Source organism: Phyllobates terribilis, unplaced genomic scaffold, assembly GCF_046119375.1.
Source record: "Phyllobates terribilis strain yellow unplaced genomic scaffold, ASM4611937v1 Scaffold_9__5_contigs__length_417890890, whole genome shotgun sequence".
Taxonomy (NCBI): Eukaryota; Metazoa; Chordata; class Amphibia; order Anura; family Dendrobatidae; genus Phyllobates; species Phyllobates terribilis.
This window is the reverse complement of record NW_027362769.1, coordinates 309,058,102-309,081,525: the sequence shown is the minus strand read 5'-3', so window position 1 is coordinate 309,081,525 and position 23,424 is coordinate 309,058,102. Positions and strand designations below refer to the sequence as shown.

Sequence of the window (23,424 nt, the reverse complement as noted above, 5' to 3'; positions counted from 1 at the left end):
TCCCCATTGCGTGTAATCGAAATATTATGTATATACATGCCTAGGTAAACACTTTCTAATGATTTGAAATGTTTAATTTCAGAGCCTGTTTTTCATTCTGTGGAACCTTATACAAAGAAAGAGCTTTCTGCTGTGAGTTTTCCAGACATTATTCGCAACTATAAAGTGATGGCAGCAGAAAATATTCCAGAGAATCCACTAAAGTTTTTATATCCAGATACTCAAAAAGATATGGCATTTGGGAAGTACTACTCAAGGCCGAAAGATGGTAAGTTTATCTGGCAGGTATTTAGTTATTAACTGTCATGTAAATGGGTTCTCATGGACATGATTTCAGCCATGTAAGTTTAACTCTGAAACGCTTCCGGACATGCGCATTGCGTCTCTAAAGTCAGGAAGTGTACACCCGGTTTCAGAGGCGCAATGACGTGTGGGACAGGAAGTCATGCGCTTGCACAATTTTTGTAGAGAGCAGGTGTTGATGCCAGCTCTTGCCGATCATGTTATCATGCCCAAGGTGGCGTGGTAACATTCTGATTGGGTCTACTAGTCTGGGTAAACAAGCGCCATATTACTTAGTCTAAAGCTTTTGTATAGGAAAAACAGACTGTAAAAATACTTTTTTTTAAGTCATCGAATTATTCGTCAAACAGTATAAAGGACTTGTTAGGCAGGGTATATAGAAAGGAATATACAGGATGGGCCATTTATATGGATATACCTAAATTAAATGCGAAAGGTTGGTGATATCAACTTCTTGTTTGTGGCACATTACTATATGGGAGGGGGAAAACTTTTCCAGATGGGTGGTGACCATGGCGGCCATTTTGAAGTCGGCCATTTTGGATCCAACTTTATTTTTTTCAATGGGAAGAGGGTCATGTGACACATCAAACTTATTGAGAATTTCATAAGAAAAACAATGGTGTTCTTGGTTTTAGCGTAACTTTGTGATGGTTCACCATCTTGTTGGAAAAACTCAGGGAACGTGCCATCTTCAGTGCATAAAGAGGGCAACACATCATCATGTAGCAATTTCAGATATCCAATGGCATTGAGGTTTCCATTGATGAACAATGGCCCCACTATCTTTGTACCAAATATACCACAACCCACCATCAAGATACGAGATGTGCAGCATCTGAAACAACAGATACTGGAAGCCTGTGCTAGCATTTCTTCTGCGGTGTTGCTATCAGTGTGTCAAGAGTGGGAGAAGAGGGTTGCATTGACAATCCAACACAATGTGCAGCACTTTGAACACATTTTATAAGTGGTCATAAACTTGTAAAAAACTCATGAAAGAATAAAGTTAATATAAATGGCCCACCCTGTACTATGGCTGGTGGGTTGGAGAGCATAGAGGAGCTTGTCAGGTTCCCTTTAATAGATGTATAAATTAACTTAGAAAATTATACAGTGGTGTGAAAAAGTGTTTGCCCCCTTCCTGATTTCTTATTCTTTTACATGTTTGTCACACTTAAATGTTTCAGATCACAAAACAAATTTAAATATTCGACAAAGATAACAAAAGTAAACACAAAATGCACTTTTTAAATGAAGGTCTTTATTATTAAGGGTGCAACAAATCCAAACCTACAGGGCCCTGTGTGAAAAAAGTTATTGCCCCCTAAACCTAATAACTGGTTGAGCCACCCTTAGCAACAACAACTGCAATTAAGCGTTTGCGATAACTGTCGAGGAGTCTTTTACAATGATCTGGAGGAATTTTGGCCCACTCATCTTTGCAAAATTGTTAAAATTCCGAGCATGAACCGCCTTTTTAAGGTCATGCCACAGCATCTCACTCAGGTTAAGGTCAGGACTTTGACTAGGCCACTCCAAAGTCCTAATTTTGTTTTTCTTAAGCCATTGCGAGGTTAGCTTGCTAGTGTGTTTTGGATCATTGTCCTGCTGCATAACCCAAGTGCGCTTCAGCTTCAGGTCACGAACAGATGGTCGGACATTCTTCTTCAGGATTTTTTGGTAGACAGCAGAATTCATGGTTCCATTTACTATGTCAAGTCTTCCAGAAAAACAGCCCCAGACCATTACACGACCACCACCACATTTTACTGTTAGTATGATATTCCTTTTCTGAAATGCTGTGTTACTTCTAGGCCAGATGGTGGAGTCATGAACACTGAACTTAACTGAGGCAAGTGAGGCCTGCAGTTATTTGGATGTTGTTGTGGGGTCTTTTGTGACCTTTTGGATGAGTTGTTGCTGCACTCTTGGGGTAATTTTGGTCGGCCAGACACTCTTGGGAAGGTTCTCACCACTGTTCCATGTTTTCACCATTTCTAGATAATGACTCTTAGGCCACAGCCCCACTATCAGTATTTGGTCAGTATTCGGTCAGTATTTTTTTTCAGGAGTGGGAGCCAAAACCAGGTGAGGAACAATGAGAGGAATGGTATAAAAGAAAAAAGTGCACCAATTCTGCATTTATCACCCAGTCCTGGTTTTGGCTCCCACTCCTGAGAAAAAATACTGACCAAATACTGATAGTGGGGCCGTGGCCTTATAGTGTTTCACTGGAGCCCCAAAGCTTTAGAAATGGCTTCCTTTTCCAGACTGATAGATCACAATTACTTTGTTTCTCATTTGTTCCTGAATTTCTTTGGATTGCAGCATGATGTCTAGCTTTTGAGGATCTTTTGGTCTACTTCTCTTTGTCAGGCAGGTCCCATTTAAGTGATTTTTTGATTGAGAACAGGTGTGGTAGTAATCAGGCCTGTGTCCTGTGTATTGCTAGAGAAATTGAACTTCGCTTCACAAAGATATGATGAACCACAGTTAATTTATGTTTTAAGGGTGGGGGTGTGGGGCAATCACTTATTCACAAAGGGCCCTGTAGGTTTGGGTTTATTTATCCTTAATACTAAAGACCTCCATTTAAAAACTGCATTTTGTGGTTACTTCTGTTATCTTTGTCAAATATTTAAATTTGTTTCATGATTTGAAACATTTAAGTGTGACAAACATGCAAAATAATAAGAAATCAGGAAGGGTCAAACACTTTTTCACACCACTGTATATAACATGATAGAGATTAAATGATTTGTCCAAATGCTGAGGTAATGGAAATTAAAGAAGCCAAGGATGAAAAAAAGCATCTAATAGTAAAAGAAGCAAGTTAACATGAAATCTGGACATAATAAAAAATCTTAAAGCCCGCTATAGCCATTAACAGTGACCAGACTTAAAGAGGACCTATCACTACAATTTTTATTATTTAAATTAAATGCAGATGTAATAGATGTAATAACATTTAGAATTTGACAAAAAAATTATAAACAAGGCATATACTCTGTGGTGGAAAAACTCCCTTTCTTGGCAGGAGCCTCTCATTCAACTGAGCCGACTTCAGTTGAAGTCACCTCCAGGGGATTCCCCAAGCCCCTCTGCTGTGCTGACGTCACTCTCCCATGATGCAATGCATCAAGGAAAGTAAACAGCAACAGCGGTCTGCGTCCAGGCATTGTGACTGAACTGAATGTGTTCAGTCCAGCATGTATCTGTGGGTATGTGCTCCATAACTCACCAGGCAGCGAGCTGGAGTGCTGCTCATGTGTTTCCTCCTTTACCTCCCGTTTCCCTTGCTCACACCATCCAGCACTGAAGTTTAGTTCCTGCAGTTGGCTGGAGTGGTGATTGTGCCCCTCCCTCACTGTCACTACAAGCTGAAAGATGTTGCCAGCAACAGAAACTAAACGCTGAAAAAAGATATGTGCCATAAAATAGGGGTTTTATTTATTTCATATGGTCAGTGTATGTGTAATTGTGTGCATACATGTGTGAAATGTCTGAATATATGTGAAAAGTGCATGCATGAGTGTATGGTGCATTAGTGTCACGGGTGTGTCAGAAGTGACAGACAGTCGCCCTGCAGTTGGTTGCAGGAGATCTCTACATTTGGCATTACAGACATCTTAGAGGCTGTCTCTAGGACCCAGCAGCTACCTTCCTCTGGCTAATTAACACCCTGCTGTGTTTCAGAGGGAGGTGCCGGTGATATTCATTACTACTTGTGAAGGCTTAGCAAGAGCAGTATTTCATCCTCTCTGGAGCTTGAGGACGTAGGTGCTTTTGTCTGGAGTCGTCTAAAATTAAGCAATTTCCCCATTTGTGTGCCCTTGTTGTCTATAGTGTTTAGTGGAGATCGACTACTGCTCATCTCCTCCCTTCCCTAGCCATAGCCATACGCCAGGAAAAGACAGGGCGAGGCACGCGTGCGGCGATTGAGGAAGAGCCAATACAGGGACGTTAGGGGAGACAGGGTGACGCTAGATCAACCTAGGAGGTCTCCACTTCCCCCCTTTCCCTAGAGTCTGGGCTCCCTTTCCCTCTTCCCTTTGTGTTGCACTAAGTCTTTCCCACACCTTGCGTGATGATCAGACCACGTTCCTGTACGGTCAGACACAGCCATTGCACAGTACACAGCAGGGGCACATTTATAAGATTATCTCAGCACAGGAACATTTTATTTAAACACAACCAATTGTGGAAATTATTATTATTCCAAGATCTAGTGAATACAATGAACTTTTGTTTGTGGCAAAATCACTTTAACTGAAACCAGGAGTGATCCAGAAGGCATTTACCATGGTACACATGTGACTTTTTGAGGCATGAGTGGGGCCATGTGTTGCTTGCACCATCACAGGGAACAGGAACCTCGGTAAGCACAATCTATCCCTATTCTCCCATACGCCATTTGAGTTTTGCACAGCTCCCATTTTTCCCCAGTGTTCCTTCCCTGAGGGGTGCCTGATGCTGGAGGGATTTCAGGACATTTAGACTGGCCGTGGCTGGAATTCGCTGACTCCCTGCCACAGTCCTCTGCTCCCTAGGCTGCTTTGCTGCTATTATAGCAGCTTCCTCCGCCCTTCTGTTGTCCGCTACCTCCAGGGAGTCACCTTTTATGCGTGCCTTGATTATGCCAACCTGGACTGTTAACATCAATGCCTCCATTAATTGTTTCACCAGCTCTGCATTTTTTTTAATGGGCTTACCAGCCGATCTAAGAAAATCTCTGGTTCTGCAGATGGGGCCATAATCATGTGATATTCCCCATCCACAACTCAAATCTGTGTAAATATAAGCGACTTTGCCTGCTGCAGCTCTACAGGCCTCAGTGAGTGCCTTCAGCTCTGCCTCCTGCACTGACATGTGAGGAGAGAGTGGTTCAGCTCGGATTACCTCTTGTGAGGATACTACCAGTGTAGAATCTCCCATCCTGGTGGTATCTGGAGACTTCTACAAAAAAACTCAAAATCTGCTTTAGGAACAGGTTTATCATGAACATGTGAAAAACTCACTGTCTCTTGACTCATTAGGTCTATGCAGTCATGTTCATGCGTTATGTCAAAGTACTCTTCCTCACTTGCTAATACTGTCAACAATTCCCCATTTTCTGAATCCACAGGCAGAAAGGTGGCTGGATTCAGAATATGACATCTTTTGAGGGTGACATACTCAGGAATTTGAAGAGCACATTCAAGTCTGAGCCGTCTGACCATAAACAGGTGTTTCTACTGAACCTGTATGAGTATGGAATGGATGTCATGTGGGGAGGAAATCAATGTGATCTTTCCTAGCATCAGTGCAGCAGCACTTACAGCACGGACACACATGGGAGATCCTCTGCTCACTGAGTCTAATTGTGCTGAGTAGTAAGCTATTGGTCTTTGTCACCATGCTGTTGTGTCAGTACTGCATGACCTCCTTGTTCTGTGCATAACAAGAAAAATGGCTGATCATAGTTTGGAATGCTTAAGGCCTGGGCTGGGACAATGAGCAGTTTGCGACAATGAAATGAATCAATAGCTTTCGTAGTGAGATTTAAGGGGTTTGATGATACAGTCATAAAGTGGTTGCATCATATGGAAAGCAGACCTTGTCCAAGACCTACAATAGGACTCTAAGCCTAAAAAGGTACGCAACTGTCGGTGCGACCTGGGTAAAGAGAGATTTTGAACTGCCTGTTTAGTCTAGTCAGGTGCCTTGTACCCAGGGGCTGGCTGGCAAATTTTGGCCTGGGGGGCAAACTCTCAGCAGTGGCCCACACAATGTGGCGGCCCATTTTAACTTCCTGCATAAAATTAGCTAAAGTAAAAATGCTGCAAAAGACGGTTATTGGGATTGAGCACACATGTGCAATCCTATATACACATTATCGATCTGTTAATAACATCGTAATCATTCAGAAAGAGCAAGAATTAGATTTACTTACTGTATTTTCTTTTAGTTGTAGCTGATGCAGAATAAATCCATCTGAAACATAATTTACATTTGTAAAAAAAAACATGGCCACATTAACATACATGGTACGAATCTAGAATAAGGTGTGCTCTATATTACAACTGTGGCATCAGCCAAAATACTTTAAGGGGTTGTCCACTACTAGGACTACCCCTTCTTAAATTAAATATTTGGCCCCGATAAAAAAAAAATAAAAAAATAAACCTCTACTCCCCTTCCGTGCCGGCTCCGTTCCAGCAGTGTCGGCACTCGCAGTCCCGGAACTGTGATGTGGTGGAATGACACGTGATGCCCGGCCCCCAATCAGTTCTGACGTCACAGTCTCCACCTTCGTATGGACTGAACATGAAGAGAAAGCCGAAGCTACAGCTCATCCGACTTTCTTTTCATGTTCAATCTTTATGTAGGCAGAGACAGTGACGCCAGCGCTCATTGGGTGCCGGGATCATGTGTCATTCCACCTCATCAGAGCCCCGAGACCGCGAGTGCCGACACTGCTGGTATGGAACTGACATGGGAGGTGAGTATAGTTTTTTTTTCATTTTATCAGGACCGAACATTTAGTTCAAGAAGGGGTTGTCCTAGTAGTGGAGAACCCCTTTAAAGAAATCAAAGGTAACACTCTGCAGACTGAATCAATCACATCAATAACTGTTATGTTCAACTGTATTTATACCAGGTATATGTTTTTTTAGCAGTATTATATATGCTGTGCTTTAGCATACAGACATAAACATAAGCATAGGTGTACTAGATCTGACCATCACACTCAATGGCTCAGCGGTGCCTCTAAATACCTCATTTGTATCTTTTCATATGTACATCCTAGGCCAAAGCGAGATCGTAATGTCTTTTCTGTTTTAGGAACAGACAAGTGGAATCGATGTGCAAAATGGAGACCCCTGTGCTGCTGTTTGTATCGGTTATGCAAAAGATCGGTTTTATGCATAAAAAACACTTGTGTATTCCTAAAACAGAAAAGACAAATGGCATTCCCCAATGTCGGCCCTTACAAATTTATTAAACTGGCCCCAAACATCAAATTGTTTTTACACCCATAAACATTTCTAATCATACGTATCAAAACACAACAATACACTATTCGGCCCCATTCAAACGTCGGTATTTTTCACGTACGCAAAAAAAAAAATTGTCAGTGTATGTTCCGTGTGTCCATTTTTACCATCAGTGTTTTTCGCGGATGAATAAATAAATTACAAAGCTTCTCCTATCCATTGCATTATTAAGGGGGCTGTCCGCTACTTGGACAACCCCTTTCTGAATATCTACCATATTTTTCGGACTATAAGATGCTCCGGACCATAAGACGCACCTAGGTTTTAGAGGAAGAAACTAGAAAAAAAAATTAAGCAAAGAATGTGGTCTGCTGCTGACAACTGCTATATGGATAATGTCCCTCAATTCTGTTAATATCCCCCATCCTGGTATATATGGCCCCCTCCTTCCTGTTATACGTGGCCCTAACCCCATCCTGATATGCATGGCCCCCCTCATCCCTCTTCCTGGTATGTATTGCACCCTTCATCCTGGTATGCATGGCATCCCTCATCCTCATCCTGGTATGTATGGCACCTTCATCCCTCTTTTTGGTATGTATGGCACCTTCATTCCTCATCCCTGTATGTATGGCCCCCCTCATCCCCATCCTGGTATGTATGCCACGCCTCCTGGTATGTATGGCACCTTCATCCCTCATCTTGGTATGTATGACACCCCTCATCTCGGTATGTATGGCCCCTCTCATCCCTCGTCCTTGTATGTATGGCACCCCTCATCCCTCTTCCTGGTATGTTTGGCACCCCTCATCCTGGTAGACTTGGCCCCAACTGATCCCTGTCACGCTGCACAGAAAAAAAATAAACAATCATACTCATCTCCTCTCTCCGCCAGTGCTGCGTCCCGCTCTGCTGCCAACAGGGTTCTCACTGTGTGAGCCGTATATGGCATAACTGCTATGCGCCCTCACACAGTGAGATGCTGTGCCAGAATAGTCACTGGTCCCCATGCCGGGACTCTGTGCGTGGGAAGCAGTGACCATTCATTCTCCCTAATGGCACGCATACTGATGCCGTTTGTCTGCTGTATGTGTTTTTTCACAGACCCATAGACTTGTATTGCCACTTTTCATCCGTGCTGCTGGAAAAAAAACCACACATGTTCCATGAAAAAATATGAACATATAAACAGCCCCATAAACTATAATGGGTACTTATATTGTTTTACTTGGTCTTTTACTCAGAAACAGATAACTTCAAGCAGAAAGAAACAGATTAATTATATAAAGAGCTTTGCTATCTTTGGTGCTCCTAATGAGGATGAACGGAGCAGAAATGCGCAAGCTCCTCCTCAGTTCCAGTTGTTCTTAGGATCACTGGGGGTCCCATCAGGAAATTATCCCCTACTCTGTGGCACAACAGCTTTAAACGGAACCCATGAGCTGATTCATGCTGCCCAAACTGCAGGCGACATGAACCAGATCCTGGCTGCACGATTGCAGCTAGATATACTTTTCCTGTTTAGATCTGGCTGGAGACAACAGGGAGAGACGGGACTAGTCCAGCGCCGCCCCCAGTCGTGGTTTGGGCAGCATGAATCAGCTGACCAGGCTCGGACTGGGGTGCCTAGGGCCCACCAGGGGAACTGACTCTAGGGGCCCACACTACAGCCCACCATAAACGGTTTTATTACTTGTTATGTTTTTCTGTAATGTACTATAGTTACATGATTGGCCCCGCTGTGGAGCACCAAGCGGCAGGACTTTGGCAGTACAAAATGATTGTTCGAACAGAGTCCCTTTAATGGTAACTTGTCACCTTGAAAAACGCTATTTATGTGCAGATATAGGGGTAATCTGCAGGTAAATAGGGTTTAAAGCCTGGTTAGACGGCTTAATGGAAAAGCTTTGGCTACACGGAGAAAATTACGTTTTATTCTCCCTGTCGCCACTCGCTTCCTGTTACAGGGTCTGTGCAAGGAGGAGACATTATAGTCACCACTAACTACAAAGTGAGCATGCTGCAATAACATCCGGCACCTTGATTGTGACACTTTCATGGAGCCCAACCTCAGGCTGAGCTTCATTGAACGACTAACATGGCAGCAGCAACTGGCAACTAGTAATGAGTGAACATGGTCGGATAAGGTGTTATCCCAGCATGCTCGGGTGTTATCTGAGTATCTTGTAGTGCTCTGCTACTATGCTTGAGTCCCCGCGCTAGCATGTTTTGCGGCAGTAGACAGACGCAACACATGCAGGGATTGCCTGTTTGGTAGGTAATTCCTGCATGTGTTGCTTCTGTCTACCGCCACAAAACATGTTACCGCAGGGACTCGTGCATATTAGCAGAGCACTACAAGATACTCGGATAACATCCGAGCATGCTGAGATAACACCTTATCCGACCACACTCACTCAGCACTACTGGCAACCCATCAGCAACCTGCAGCTGCGTCACAGGGGGCTGAAGGGAGCTGGTGACTGCATGCGCCGGCCATCGTGCTATCTAAATGCCGCTGTCAGTGATTGACAAGGGCGCTTAAATACTCATAACAGCAGCAATCAAGGGTGAGCTCTCAACACTGCTGTTACAGGCAGACACCGGCTATATAACACAGCCAACATCTGCCCGGTATGGAGCAGGCTCAGCTCCTGAACCCGCTCCATACAAGCACATCCCTATGGTGACTGTTATGACAAGGTTAGCAAATTTCACTTGTCTGTTCCTAAATATGGAAAGACAAATGAAATTCCCTAACTCATGTGAAAGAGACCTAACAGATTTGGTAAAGGTGCCCCAAGCATATAAATGTTATTACACACCACAATGCACTGTTACATACACACATCTTACAAAAATACATATTATTCCAGATACGCAGACGCGCACAAACACATCAGTACATGAATACATCATCTGAGCCACCATAATTTGTAATGTCAGGTCAGCCCCATATATTTTTGTATCACATAAACCTACAACTCCCAGTATGTAATTAACAATAGAGATACTGGGAGTTGTTATCAGTCATCATCAGACTGCGGACCATACGGGAACTACAGTACTGATGAGACGCAGGCAGTATCACAAATGAACATTTACATCCAGGTATCTTACCTGAGACGTCTTCTCTGATTAGAATCGTTCTTTCTTTTCTTCCTCTTGTTCAGACTCCATGATGACTTTTCTCATCCACAGCCGTCTCTGTAGACTTCCATCTTCTCCAGTCTTCTGCAGCACATCCCCACACGATGTCCTTAACCCCTTTACTACCCATGACGTCTTAGTACGCACATTTGCGTACCCCCCGTTCAGTGAGGGCTGCTGCACTGAGCCCTCACTGAACTGAGCACATCAGCTGATTCTTACAGCTGACATGTGCCCGCAACAGCCCCGGGTGGAATCGCGATCCACCCGAGGCTCTTAACATGTTAAATGCCGCTGTCAATCTCCGACAGCGGCATTTAACGCGCGCTTCCTGGAAGTGCGTCCTAAGCCCCGCCCACCGGCGACCCCGTCATGTGATCGCGGGTCACCGATGGGTGGGCATGACAACCCAGGGTCTGCAGCAGACGCCTGTGGTTGTCATGATCTGGTCGCTATGAGCGCCACCTAGTGGTCGGTGCTCATAGCACAGGACCATTTCTGCTGCATGCAGGGGACCTGCTGGTCCCCTGTATGTAGCAGAGCCGATCAGACAACTGCTGCTTCTAGTCTCCTATGGAGACTATTGAAGCATGCAGTAAGTGAAAAAAAAAGTTTTTAAAAATATAAAAAAAATTAAAAAAATATAAAAGTTTAAATCACCCCCCTTTCACCCCATTCAAAATAAAATATATATAAAAAAACCCTACATAGACATATTTGGTATCGCCGCATTCAGAATCGCCCGATCTATCAATATAAAAAAAGAATTAATCCGAACGGTAAACGGCGTAACGAGAAAAAAATTCTAAACGCCAGAATTACTTTTTTTGGTCGCCGCAAAATTGCAATAAAATGCAATAACGAGCGATCAAAACATCGGATCTACCCCAAAATGTTATCAATAAAAACGTCAGCCCGGCGCGCAAAAAATAAGCCCTCATCCAGCCCCAGATCACAAAAAATGGAGACGCTACAGGTCTTAGAAAATGGCGCTATTTTTTTTTTTTACCAAATTTTGGAATTTTTTTTCACCACTTAAATATAAAAGAACCTATACATGTTTGGTGTCTATGAACTCGTAATGACCTGGAGAATAAGAATGGCAGGTCAGTTTTAGCATTCAGTGAACGTGGTAAAAAAAATAAATAAAAAACAACTGTGGTATTGCAATTTTTTTGCAATTTTACCGCACTTTTTTCCAGTTTTCCCGTACACGATATGGTAAAACTAGTAATGGCGTTGAAAAGTACAACTCGTCCCGCAAAAAATAAGCCCTCACATGGCCATATTGACCAAAAAGTAAAAACGCTATGGCTCTGGGAACAAGGGGAGCAAAAAACGAAAAAGCAAAAACGACAAAACCCAAGGTTTTGAAGGGGTTAAAGATAGCAGTGTTATTATAATGCTCCTGAATAAAAACTAAAAATATCTACACTGAGCCCCTGAATAAACAACTCTTACAATGCTCCCTGCACAAAATATGACATATACTCTACCCCTCTTATGGTACCTGCTCTCCACACTGTCCTCCCCTTACCATACTGGGCCCCCTCTTCACATTGTCCTCTAATATGGTGTCCCCGCTATACTGCCCAGTCATCACACTCCCCCTCCTCAGCATACTGTTCCCTCCTTGCTGTGCCCTCACACTGTTCCCCCCATACTGCCGCATCTCTATACCTTCCCCCACACTACCTAGTCTCTGTGCTGTGTCACCTCACACTTTTCTCCCTCCATACTGTCTCCTCACACTATTCCCCTACTCTCCATACTGTCTCATACATCCCTTCCCCATTCTGTTCCCGCACCCATTCCCACCCCTCCTTTAGTTCACCATACTGTTTCTTCACACATCTCCCCATTCTGTCTCCTAAAATTTCTCTCCCATCTCTCCCCAAATATAATAAATCTTCAGAAGACCACACAGACATGCAGAAACGCGCTTACACACACGAAAACAAGCGCACACAGACACATACTAAGGGCTCTTTTGCACGTCAGTACATATAAAACCTTAAATAGACACATCAACCAAAAAATAATATATAATTAAGTTTATTAGATACTCAAGATAAAAACATAGGATATAGTAATGCGGGAAAGGGGCTTAAAACTGAATGAGAGAGCACAAAGGGGTATATATAGATAAACTGCATTCATGTAGATAAAAAACCTAATAGGTGACAGTATATATGAGTGATGGGATAGTAGGTAGTAATGTGATATGAAGATTAAATAGATATATATATAAATAAATAAACATTTAAAGTGCACAATAGTATACCAATTCAATCATATTCAATATTCTGATTGAATTGGTATAATATTGTGCACTTTAAATATTTATTTATTTATATATATATATATATATATATGTGTATTTAATCTTCATATCACATTACTACCTACTATCCTATCACTCATATATACTGTCACCTATTAGGTTTTTTATCTACATGAATGCAGTTTATCTATATATACCCCTTTGTGCTCTCTCATTTAGTTTTTAGCCCCTTTCCCACATTGCTATATCCTATGTTTTTATCTTGAGTATCTAATAAACTTAATTATATATAATTTTTTGGTTGATGTGTCTATCTTAGGTTTTATATTTGCTATTGACACATAAACAGTTGGTATTTTTGCTTGGTCAGCTAATTTTTGTGGCACATCAGTACATGCGGTGAGAGTTTCCACACTTACCAGAGACACTTATATACGTAGACCCATGGGTCTGTGCACATGTCAGTGTGTTTCCACTTTCCACAGACAATGTGGTGTCCGTGGGCAAAACACGCTAACATGTCTGTTTTTTACCTGCTGTACGGGCCACAAAATGTCCCGCACACTGATGACAGTTAGTGCTCTTCCCAAGCATCGGGTGCTGAACGCTGCCCTCATCATAGATCCCTGCCGGCGCTGCGATCAGCAGCAACAGGGTCAATGATGAGAGTAGTAGTCTACTCCCGCCGTGTCCAACTGTAAAAATAAGGATAAAATAAAAAAAATCCTTATACTCACCTCTCCTAAGTGTCACCCGCTGTAATCCGTGCGAGCGCTCACGCTGAGGAGAATGACTCCTGCAGCGGTTGGGCCCCGGAGCTGTGCTCAGCAAGTGGTGCCCTGTCAATCACTGAGCGCAGCTTCGGGGCCCAACCGCTGCAGGAGTCATTTTCCTCAGCGTGAGCGCTCGCACAGATTACAGCGGGTGACACTTAGTAGAGGTGAGTATCGCAGCGCCGGCAGGGATCTATGATGAGGGCAGCGCTCAGCACATGGCTCTTGAGAACAGTACTAACTGTACACTGATTCCCAAGTGCCAGTATGTGTCACATGGATAACACACAGGTGGACATGGATATCTCCAGTCCTGTAAATATCAGGACATGTGAAAGAGCAATAATATATACATGCAGATAGACATACTCACAGAAATGAGGACACATACACACGCAGGCAAGCACACACAGAAATGCACACGCAGTCATGCACAGACACACTCAGACAATCACACACACAAAAATGCTGACACGCAGGGAAGCACGCACACACGTGTGAAGACACATATACACACATACACAGACATGCAGCCACTCAAATACATACACACGGACATACAAACACATGCAGGCATATACACACACACACGCACACATGCAGGCATATACACACACGCATGCATATACACACACATGCACACATGCAGTCATATACACACATGCAGGCATACACACACACATGCATACAGGCATATACACACACGTAGGCATACACACACACATGCAGGCATATATACACTACACACACACATATGCAGGCATATATACACACACATGCAGACATATACACACACACTGTGCACACATGCAGGCATACAGCACAGACCAAAAGTTTGGACACACCTTCTCATTTAAAGATTTTTCTGTATTTTCATGACTTTGAAAATTGTGCATTCACACTGAAGGCATCAATACTATGAATTAATACATGTGGAATTATATACGTAACAAAAAAGTGTGAAACAACTGAAAATATGTCTTATAGTCTAGGTTCTTCAAAGTAGCCACCTTTTGCTTTGATGACTGCTTTGCACACTCTTGGCATTCTCTTGATGAGCTTCAAGAGGTAGTTACCGGAAATGGTTTTCACTTCACAGGTATGCCCTGTCAGGTTTAATAAGTGGGATTTCTTGCCTTATAAATGGGGTTGGGACCATCAGTTGTGTTGTGCAGAAGTCAGGTGGATACACAGCTGATAGTCCTACTGAATAGACTGTTAGAATTTGTATTATGGCAAGAAAAAAGCAGCTAAGTAAAGAAAAACGAGTGGCCATCATTACTTTAAGAAATGAAGGTCAGTCAGTCCGAAAAATTGGGAAAACTTTGAAAGTGTCCCCAAGTGCAGTTGCAAAAACCATCAAGCGCTACAAAGAAACTGTCTCACATGAGGACCGCCCCAGGAAAGGAAGACCAAGAGTCACCTCTGCTTCTGAGGATGAGTTTAGCCGAGTCACCAGCCTCAGAAATCGTAGGTTAACAGCAGCTCAGATTAGAGACCAGGTCAATGCCACACAGAGTTCTAGCAGCAGACACATCTCTACAAGAACTGTTAAGAGGAGACTTTGTGCAGCAGACCTTCATGATAAAATAGCTGCCAGGAAACCACTGCTAAGGACAGGCAACAAGCAGAAGAGACTTGTTTGGGCTAAAGAACACAAGGAATGGACATTAGACCAGTGGAAATCTGTGCTTTGGTCTGATGAGTCCAAATTTGAGATCTTTGGTTCCAACCACCGTGTCTTTGTGCGACGCAGAAAAGGTGAACGGATGGACTCTACATGCCTGGTTCCCACCGTGAAGCATGGAGGAGGAGGTGTAATGGTGTGGGGGTGCTTTGCTGGTGACACTGTTGGGAATTTATTCAAAATTGAAGGCATATTGAACCAGCATGGCTACCACAGCATCTTGCAGCGGCATGCTATTCCATCTGGTTTGCGTTTAGTTGGACCATCATTTATTTTTCAACAGGACAATGACCCCAAACACACCTCCAGGCTGTGTAAGGGCTATTTGACTAAGAAGGAGAGTGATGGGGTGCTACGCCAGATGACCTGGCCTTCACAGTCACCAGACCTGAACCCAATCGAGATGGTTTGGGGTGAGCTGGACCACAGAGTGAAGGCAAAAGGGCCAACAAGTGCTAAGCATCTCTGGGAACTCCTTCAAGATTGTTGGAAGACCATTTCCGGTGACTACTTCTTGAAGCTCAAGAGAATGCCAAGAGCGTGCAAAGCAGTCATCGAAGCAAAAGGTGGCTACTTTGAAGAACCTAGAATATAAGACATATTTTCAGTTGTTTCACACTTTTTTGTTAAGTATATAATTCCACATGTGTTAATTCATAGTTTTGATGCCTTCAGTGTGAATGTACAATTTTCATAGTCATGAAAATACAGAAAAATCTTAAAATGAGAAGGTGTGTCCAAACTTTTGGTCTGTACTGTATATACACACACATGCAGGCATATACACACACCCTGTACACACAGGCATATACACACACACAGGCATATACTCACACTGTATGTACACACATGCAGGCATATACACAAACACACGTATACACACACACTGTACACACACACCGGCATATACACACACACTGTACACACACACTCACAGGCATATACACACACTGTACACACACACATGCAGGCATATACACACATGCAGGCAGCATATACATAAAAATTCATACAAACACACACAAATTGTACACTACCTTGGCTTGGCTTGTGTCCAGTCCGGCCCATATAGTGTACGGACGCGCTCCTAAGGCGGGAAACTGTATTGCAGGGCGCACTGTGACGTCACTTTTATAGCAGACCTGCGGCCCTGTCTGCTAAGTGTGATGCTGCAGTGCAGCCCCTACTCTCCTGCTCCCAGGCCCCTCCCGCTACTGTCCTGGGCATTGCAGCGGTGAGAGTGCGTGCACGCACGCTTAAAGGGCCCGCAGCCACTTTTTTTTTTCCTTTTTTTTAAAATTCTCCTCTGTCTTCTCTGCGGGGGCCCAGGGCCCACCGGGAAATTTCCTGGCACCCCACCAGGCCAGTCCAAGCCTGCAGCTAACACATTCTCTCAAACCGCTTTACAAAGAGGCAAATTTTCGTTTTCGAGTTTTCGCATTTTCCTTCCCTTCTTACCAGAGCCTTAAGTTTTTTATTTTTCTGTCAACATCGCCGTATGAGGGCTTGTTTTTTGCAGCACAAATTTTACTTTTTAATAACACCATTTATTTGACCACATAATATGCTGGAAAGCATATGCCAAGTGAAGTGAAATTGTAAAAAAACACAATTCTGACATTTGTTTTTTGGGAATTGTTTTTACTGTGTGTATTGTGTGGTACAAATGACCTCGCAATGTGATTTTGCTCATCAGTACAATTAGCGATGCCAAACATGTCCGGTATTTTTATTACCTTAGTGGTGGAAAAAAATCTGAATTTTGAAAAAAAAAATGTTTTGGGTTGTGTTGCCATTTTCTGAGACCCGTAATATTTTTATTTTTTGGCCTTTGGAGCTGTGTGATAGCTTACTTTTTGCGGGGTGAAACAATGTTTTTATTGATACCATTTTGGGATAGATGTGTAGCTTCTAAACAAGTGTCATTTTGGCGTTCTTGATTTTTTTCCATTTACAGTGTTTACTGATCAGATTAAGGGCTCTTTAACACATTAGTTTTTCCGGTATGAGTGGTGACCGTTTCCACACATACCGGAGACATTGACACACATTCAAATGAATGGGTCTGCGCACATGTCAGTGTATTTCCACAGACCGTGTGTCCCTGTGCTCCACTCACTGTCATGTCTGTTTTTGGCCGGTAGTACAGATCACACTGATCCATTCAAGTCAATGGGTCCGTGTAAACACGTACCGCACACTGATGCCATCCGTGTGACACGTACCGGCGCTTGAGAATCAGCGGTACAGTTAGCGCTGTTCCCAAGCACCAGGTGCTAAACGCTGCCCTCCTCATTGTCCCCTGCCGATGCTGTGATCAGCACTAGTAAGGGATAATGATTGTAGTCTGCTCCTACAGTATCCACCTGTAAAAATAAGATTAAAATTAAAAAATCCACATACTCACCTGTACTAAGTGTCCCCCGCTGTAATCCATGCGACCGCTCACGCCGAGGAGCCGGAGAGAATGAACCGGAGCTGTACTCAACGAGCGGTGTCCTGTCACTCACTGAGCGCAGCTCTGGGGCCCGCTCGCTGCAGGAGTCATTCTCCCTGGCTCTTCTGCTGAGCGGTCACATGGATTACAGAGGAGACACTTAGAACAGGTGAGTATATGGATTTTTTTTTTTGTTATTCTTTTTTTTTTTTTTTACAGATGGAGACACCAGGAGCAGACTACTACTACTCTCATCATTATCCCCTGCTGGTGCTGATCGCAGTGTCGGCAGGGGACATTGATGAGGGCAGCGTTCAGCACCCGGCACTTGGAAACAGTGCTACCTATACCGCTGATTCCCAAACGCCGGTACGTGTGCTCCTGATGCGGCACACTGTTTCCACACAGGTGCACACAGGCAAGGATATCTCCGGTACGGGTTTTTACGGTACCAAAAATATCCAGACATGTGAAACCGCCTAAATTATTTTGATATTTTGATAGATTGGACTTTTTTGAACACAGCGATACCAGATATTTATCTTTATTGTTAATAGGGGAGAAGGAGGTGATTTGAACTTTTGTTCTTTTTTATTTTTTAAAACATTTTGTTTTTACTTTTCACTGTTCTTATTAGTCTCCTTAGGGGAATTGAACCTGCAATCGTCTGATCGCTTGTGCTATATACCACAACGCCACAGTATTGCTGCATATAGCAGGAATCACGGTCTCTTTTGAAGCCGGGCCGCAGGGAAGGTTTCAGGGGAGCTCCGGAATGACAAGTATGGAGGTCTTCAACAGACCCCCGGCTGCCATAGCAACCCATCAGCGACCCGCGATCACATCACGGGCACAAAGAATGATGTGGTACCATGCTGACGTGTCTTAAATGCCGCTGTCCGAGTTTGACAGGTGCATATAACAATCGCATGCGGCATTTCACTCCACCTGCAATTGTTAGAGGCAGGTCCTGACCGTAACATACAGTCATCACCTGCTCGGTATGACCAGGGTTCACCGCATGAGCCCGCCCCATACACCCGCTACCGACTTGCACCGGACATGTACTGTGGATGTTGGTGAAGGGTTAATAGACATGGCAGCTTCTTCATCTGAGGAGACTGACGCTCTTTCAGGTTAACCTTTGCATGTTGTCATCCAGATCCACAAAGCTGTCCGTCATTATGAGACAATCTTCCCAACGCCTCTCACACAGTATACACTTTAATACGCCATCACAGTTCACCGCTACTCCAAATACACAGTGTTGAATTGATTCTGATGCCCTTTAAAGGGAATCTGTCACCTTCCCCTGGGACTTTTCAAACCGCTAATATGGGCATACAGGTGATAGAAATGTAACATAGTAACATAGTTATTGTAGTTGAAGGAAGACTAAGTCCATCTAGTTCAACCCATAGCCTAACATGTTGATCCAGAGGAAGGCAAAAAAAAACCCATGTGGCAAACACTATGCTCCACATTGGGAAAAAAATTCCTTCCCGACTCCATACGACAATCAGACTAGTTCCCTGGATCAACCCCCTATCAAGGAATCTAGTATATATAACCTGTAATATTATACTTTTCAAGAAAGGCATCCATGCCCTTCTTAAATTTTAGTAGTGAATCACTCATTACAACATCATGCGGCAGAAAGGTCCATAGTCTCGCTGCTCTTGCAGTAAAGAATCCCCGTCTGTGATTAGGATTAAACCTTCTTTCCTCCAGACGTAGAAGATGCCCCCTTGTCCCCGTCTCTGGCCTCAGAGTAAAAAGATCAGTAGACAGGTCTTTGTACTGTCCCCTCATATACTTGTACATAGTAATAAGATCACCCCTAAGCCTTCTTTTTTTCCACAGTAAATAACCCCAAGTGTAATAACCTGTCTTGATATTGCAGACTCCCCAGTCCTCTAATAACCTTGGTCGCTCTTCTCTGCACCCACTATAGTTCAGCTATGTCTTTCTTATACACCGGAGACCAGAACTGTACACAGTATTCTAAGTGTGGTCGCACTAGTGACTTGTATAGTGGTGAAATTATGTTCTCCTCATGAGCATCTATGCCTCTTTTAATGCATCCCATTATTTTATTTGCCTTTGCAGCAGCTGCCTAACACTGGCTACTAAACATGAGCTTGTCATCCACCAATACACCCATGTCTTTTTCAGTTACAGTTTTGCCCAGTGTTTTACAATTAAGCTTATAATTATACATTTTATTTCCTCTGCCCAAGTGCATTACCTTACATTTATCCCCATTAAAGCTCATTTGCCATTTATCAGCCCAAGCTTCTAGTTTACATAGATCCTCCTGTGATATAAAATTGTCCTCCTCTGTATTGATTACCCTGCAGAGTTTAGTGTCATCTTCAAATATTGAAATATGACTCTGTATGCCCCCTACAAGGTCATTAATAAATATGTTAAAAAGAAGGGGGCCCGATACTGACCCCTGTGGTACCCCACTGTTAACTGAGACCCAGTTTGAGTGTGTTCCATTAACCACCCTTTGTTTCCTATCACTGAGCTAATTCTTAACTCACATACATATATTTTCCCCTATCCCCATTGTTCTCATTTTATGTATCAACCTTTTGTGTGGAACCGTATCAAAAGCTTTTGAAAAGTTCATATACACAACATCCACTGCATTTCCTTGGTCCAGTCCAGAACTTGCCTCCTCATAAAAACTGATCAGATTAGTTTGACAGGAACGGTCCCTCGTAAACCCATGTTGATATTGGGTCATGAGGTTATTCTTCTTCAGATATTCTAGTATTGCATCTCTTAGGAAACTCCAGGATTTTATCAACAGTAGAGGTTAAGCTTGCTGGCCTATAATTTCCAAGTTCAGTTTTTGTCCCCTATTTGAATATTGGCACCACATTTGCTATACGCCTGTCCTGTGGTACAGACCCTGTTATTATGGAATCTTTAACCCCTTTAAAGCCCATGACGTACTAATACGCGTCTGTGCCGTGGGCTTTAAGAGCCTGACCCGTATTAGTACTTCATCGCGATCGCGCGCGCACACAGGCTGTGCGGGCGCGATAGCCGCCGGGTGTCAGCTGATAGTACCGGGTGTCAGCTGTGACAATGTGCAGGGACTGGTCCCGCACCGCTCCCGGAACATTAACCCCCGCAATGCTGCGATCGAAGTCAATCGCAGCATTGCGGTGGCAAGGGGAGGTGATCCGTATACTCACCTCCTCTTCCGGCCTCCAGCGCTGTCTGCCGCGGCTTCCCGGGTGTTGCCATGACGACCCGATGTCGTCATGACAACATCCGGATCACCAGGCAGCAGGAACATTGTTTGGTCATGCGCAGTGCACGACCCAACAATGTTCTCACTGTGCAGCGCTGACTGCCTGCATGGCACAGGGATGGTGCACCATCTCTATGCTATGCAGGCGATCAGAATAAAAAAAGTGAAAGTTCCAGAGTGGAACAAAGTAAAAAAGTGTAAAAACTCCCAGAAAGTGAAAAAAAAAAAAATTGTAAAAATATTTAAAAAAAAATAAAAAAAATAATCCGCCAAAAAGAAAAAATATAATGTACCCATCAATAAATATTATTATGAAAAAAAGCAAACAAACAATAAAAGTACACATATTTCGTATCGCCGCGTCCGGAACGACCTGACCTATAAAACTGTCCCACTAGTTAATCCCTTCAGTGAACACGGTAAAAAATAAAAATAAAAAACGAAGCAAAAAACAATGCTTTATCACCATACCGCCAAACAAAAAATGGAATAACACGCGATCAAAAAGACGAATATAAATAAAAATGGGAACGCTGAAAACGTCATCTTGTCCCATAAAAAACAAGCCACCATACAGCTCCATCATCCAAAAAATCAAAAAGTTATAGCTCTCGGAATAAAGCGATGCAAAAAAATAATTTTTTCTATAAAATATCTTTTATTGTGTAAAAGCGCCAAAACTTAGAAAAACGATATAAATGTGGAACCGCTGTAAACGTACTGACCCGAAGAATAAAGCTGCCTTATCACTTTTACCACACGCGGAACAGAAAAAAAAAAAAACAATTCCTGAATTGGTGGTTTTTGTTTATTCTGCCTCCCAAAAATCAGAATAGAAAGCGATCAAAAAATGTCACGTGCCTGAAAATGGCACCAATAAAAACGTCAACTCATCCCGCAAAAAATAAGCCGTCACATGACTGTCTGCCAAAATATGGAAAAATTATAGCTCTCAAAATATGGCGATGCAAAAACTAGATTTTACAAAAAATGCGTCTTTTAGTGTGTGACAGCTGTCAATCATAAAAACCCCATATGATTCTGGTATCGCTGTAATCGCACCGACCCGAAGAATAAAGTCGTCTAATCACTTATACCGCACGAGGAACGGCGTAAAAAATAAACTCTCGGGTTAAGGTTGTGCTAGGGTTAGGGTTGGGATAGGGTTAGGGCTGGGGTTGGGGTTAGGGTTGTGATGGGGTTGGGATTTTTTTCAAAAGTAAGAAAAAAAGATGACGATATGGCGACTAGTGTTGAGCGCAAGTGCTCGCTACTTGAGTTTGCATCGGGTGCTCTGGTATGCATTGAGTATCATGGGTATTTGAGTGACGTGCTCGAGTCTCCGCCCCATATGCTTCGCGGCCAAAAAGACTTTGCGGGGAGTGTCTGCCATACACGAGTGATCCCCGCATGGTTTTTTTTGGGTGTCTAATAACCGTGAAACATGCGGGGCAGGGACTCGAGCATGTCACTCGAGCACACGCTGTACATGGTGCATACCTGAGTACCCGATGCAAACTAAAGTAGCGAGCACTTGCGCTCAAGACTAATGACAACTTATTCAATATGATGACCTAATTTTATCAAAATCTGTGTCGTACCTCTGGGTTCAAAATGTACACTATACCCCTTGCTAAAATCCTTGAGGGGTCTAGTTTCCAAAATGGGGTCACTTGTGGGTGTTTCCACTGTTTAGGCACACAGGGGCCCTCCAAACGCGACATGGTGTCCGCTAAGAAATTGAATGGAAAATCGGCTCAAATTGTTAGCGGACACCATGTTGCATTTGGAGAGCCCCTGTGTGCCTAAACATTGGAGCTCCCCCACAAGTGACCCCATTTTGGAAACTAGACCCCCCAAGGCACCTATCTAGATGCATAGTGAGCACTTGCAGCCCCCAGGTGCTTCACAAATTGATTCGTAAAAATGAAAAAGTGGAAAAAAAAAATACTTTTTCATTTTTAAAAATCAATTTGTGAAGCGCCTGGGGGTTCCAAGTGCTCACTATGCATCTATATAGGTGCTTTGGGGGGTCTAGTTTCCAAAATGGGGTCACTTGTGGGGGAGCTCCAATGTTTAGACACACAGGGGCTCTCCAAACGCGACATGGTTCCAATTTGTTAGCAGACACCATGCATAGTGAGCACTTGGAACCCCCAGGTGCTTCACAAATTGATTCGTAAAAATGAAAAAGTGGAAAAAAAATACTTTTTCATTTTTACGGATTAATTTGTGAAGCACCTGGGGGTTCAAAATGCTCACCACTCATCTAGATAAGTTCCCAGGGGGGTCTAGTTTCCAAAATGGGGTCACTTGTGGGGGGTTTCCACTGTTTAGGCACATCAGGGGCTCTCCAAACGCAAATGGCATCCGCTAATTATTCAAGCAAATTTTACAATCGAAAATTCAAATGGCGTTCCTTCCCTTCCGAGCCCTGCCGTGCGCCCAAACAGTAGGTTTTCCCCAAATATGGGGTATCTGCGTGCCCAGGGGAAATTGCACAACAAATTTTGGGGTCCATTTTTTCCTGTTACCCCTG

At 43.4% G+C, this 23,424-nt stretch overlaps 1 protein-coding gene across 2 annotated transcripts in view; it reads left to right on the top strand.

Moving 5' to 3' along the window:
* STAT1 (signal transducer and activator of transcription 1) overlaps positions 1–23,424 on the top strand; it is a 1,113,083-nt gene that overhangs the window by 903,253 nt on the left and 186,406 nt on the right. For both annotated transcript variants that reach the window (XM_073647949.1, XM_073647950.1), the window contains exon 21: positions 83–268. In XM_073647949.1, the coding sequence (XP_073504050.1) occupies positions 83–268 (186 nt within the window). The remainder of the gene's footprint in view (positions 1–82; positions 269–23,424) is intronic.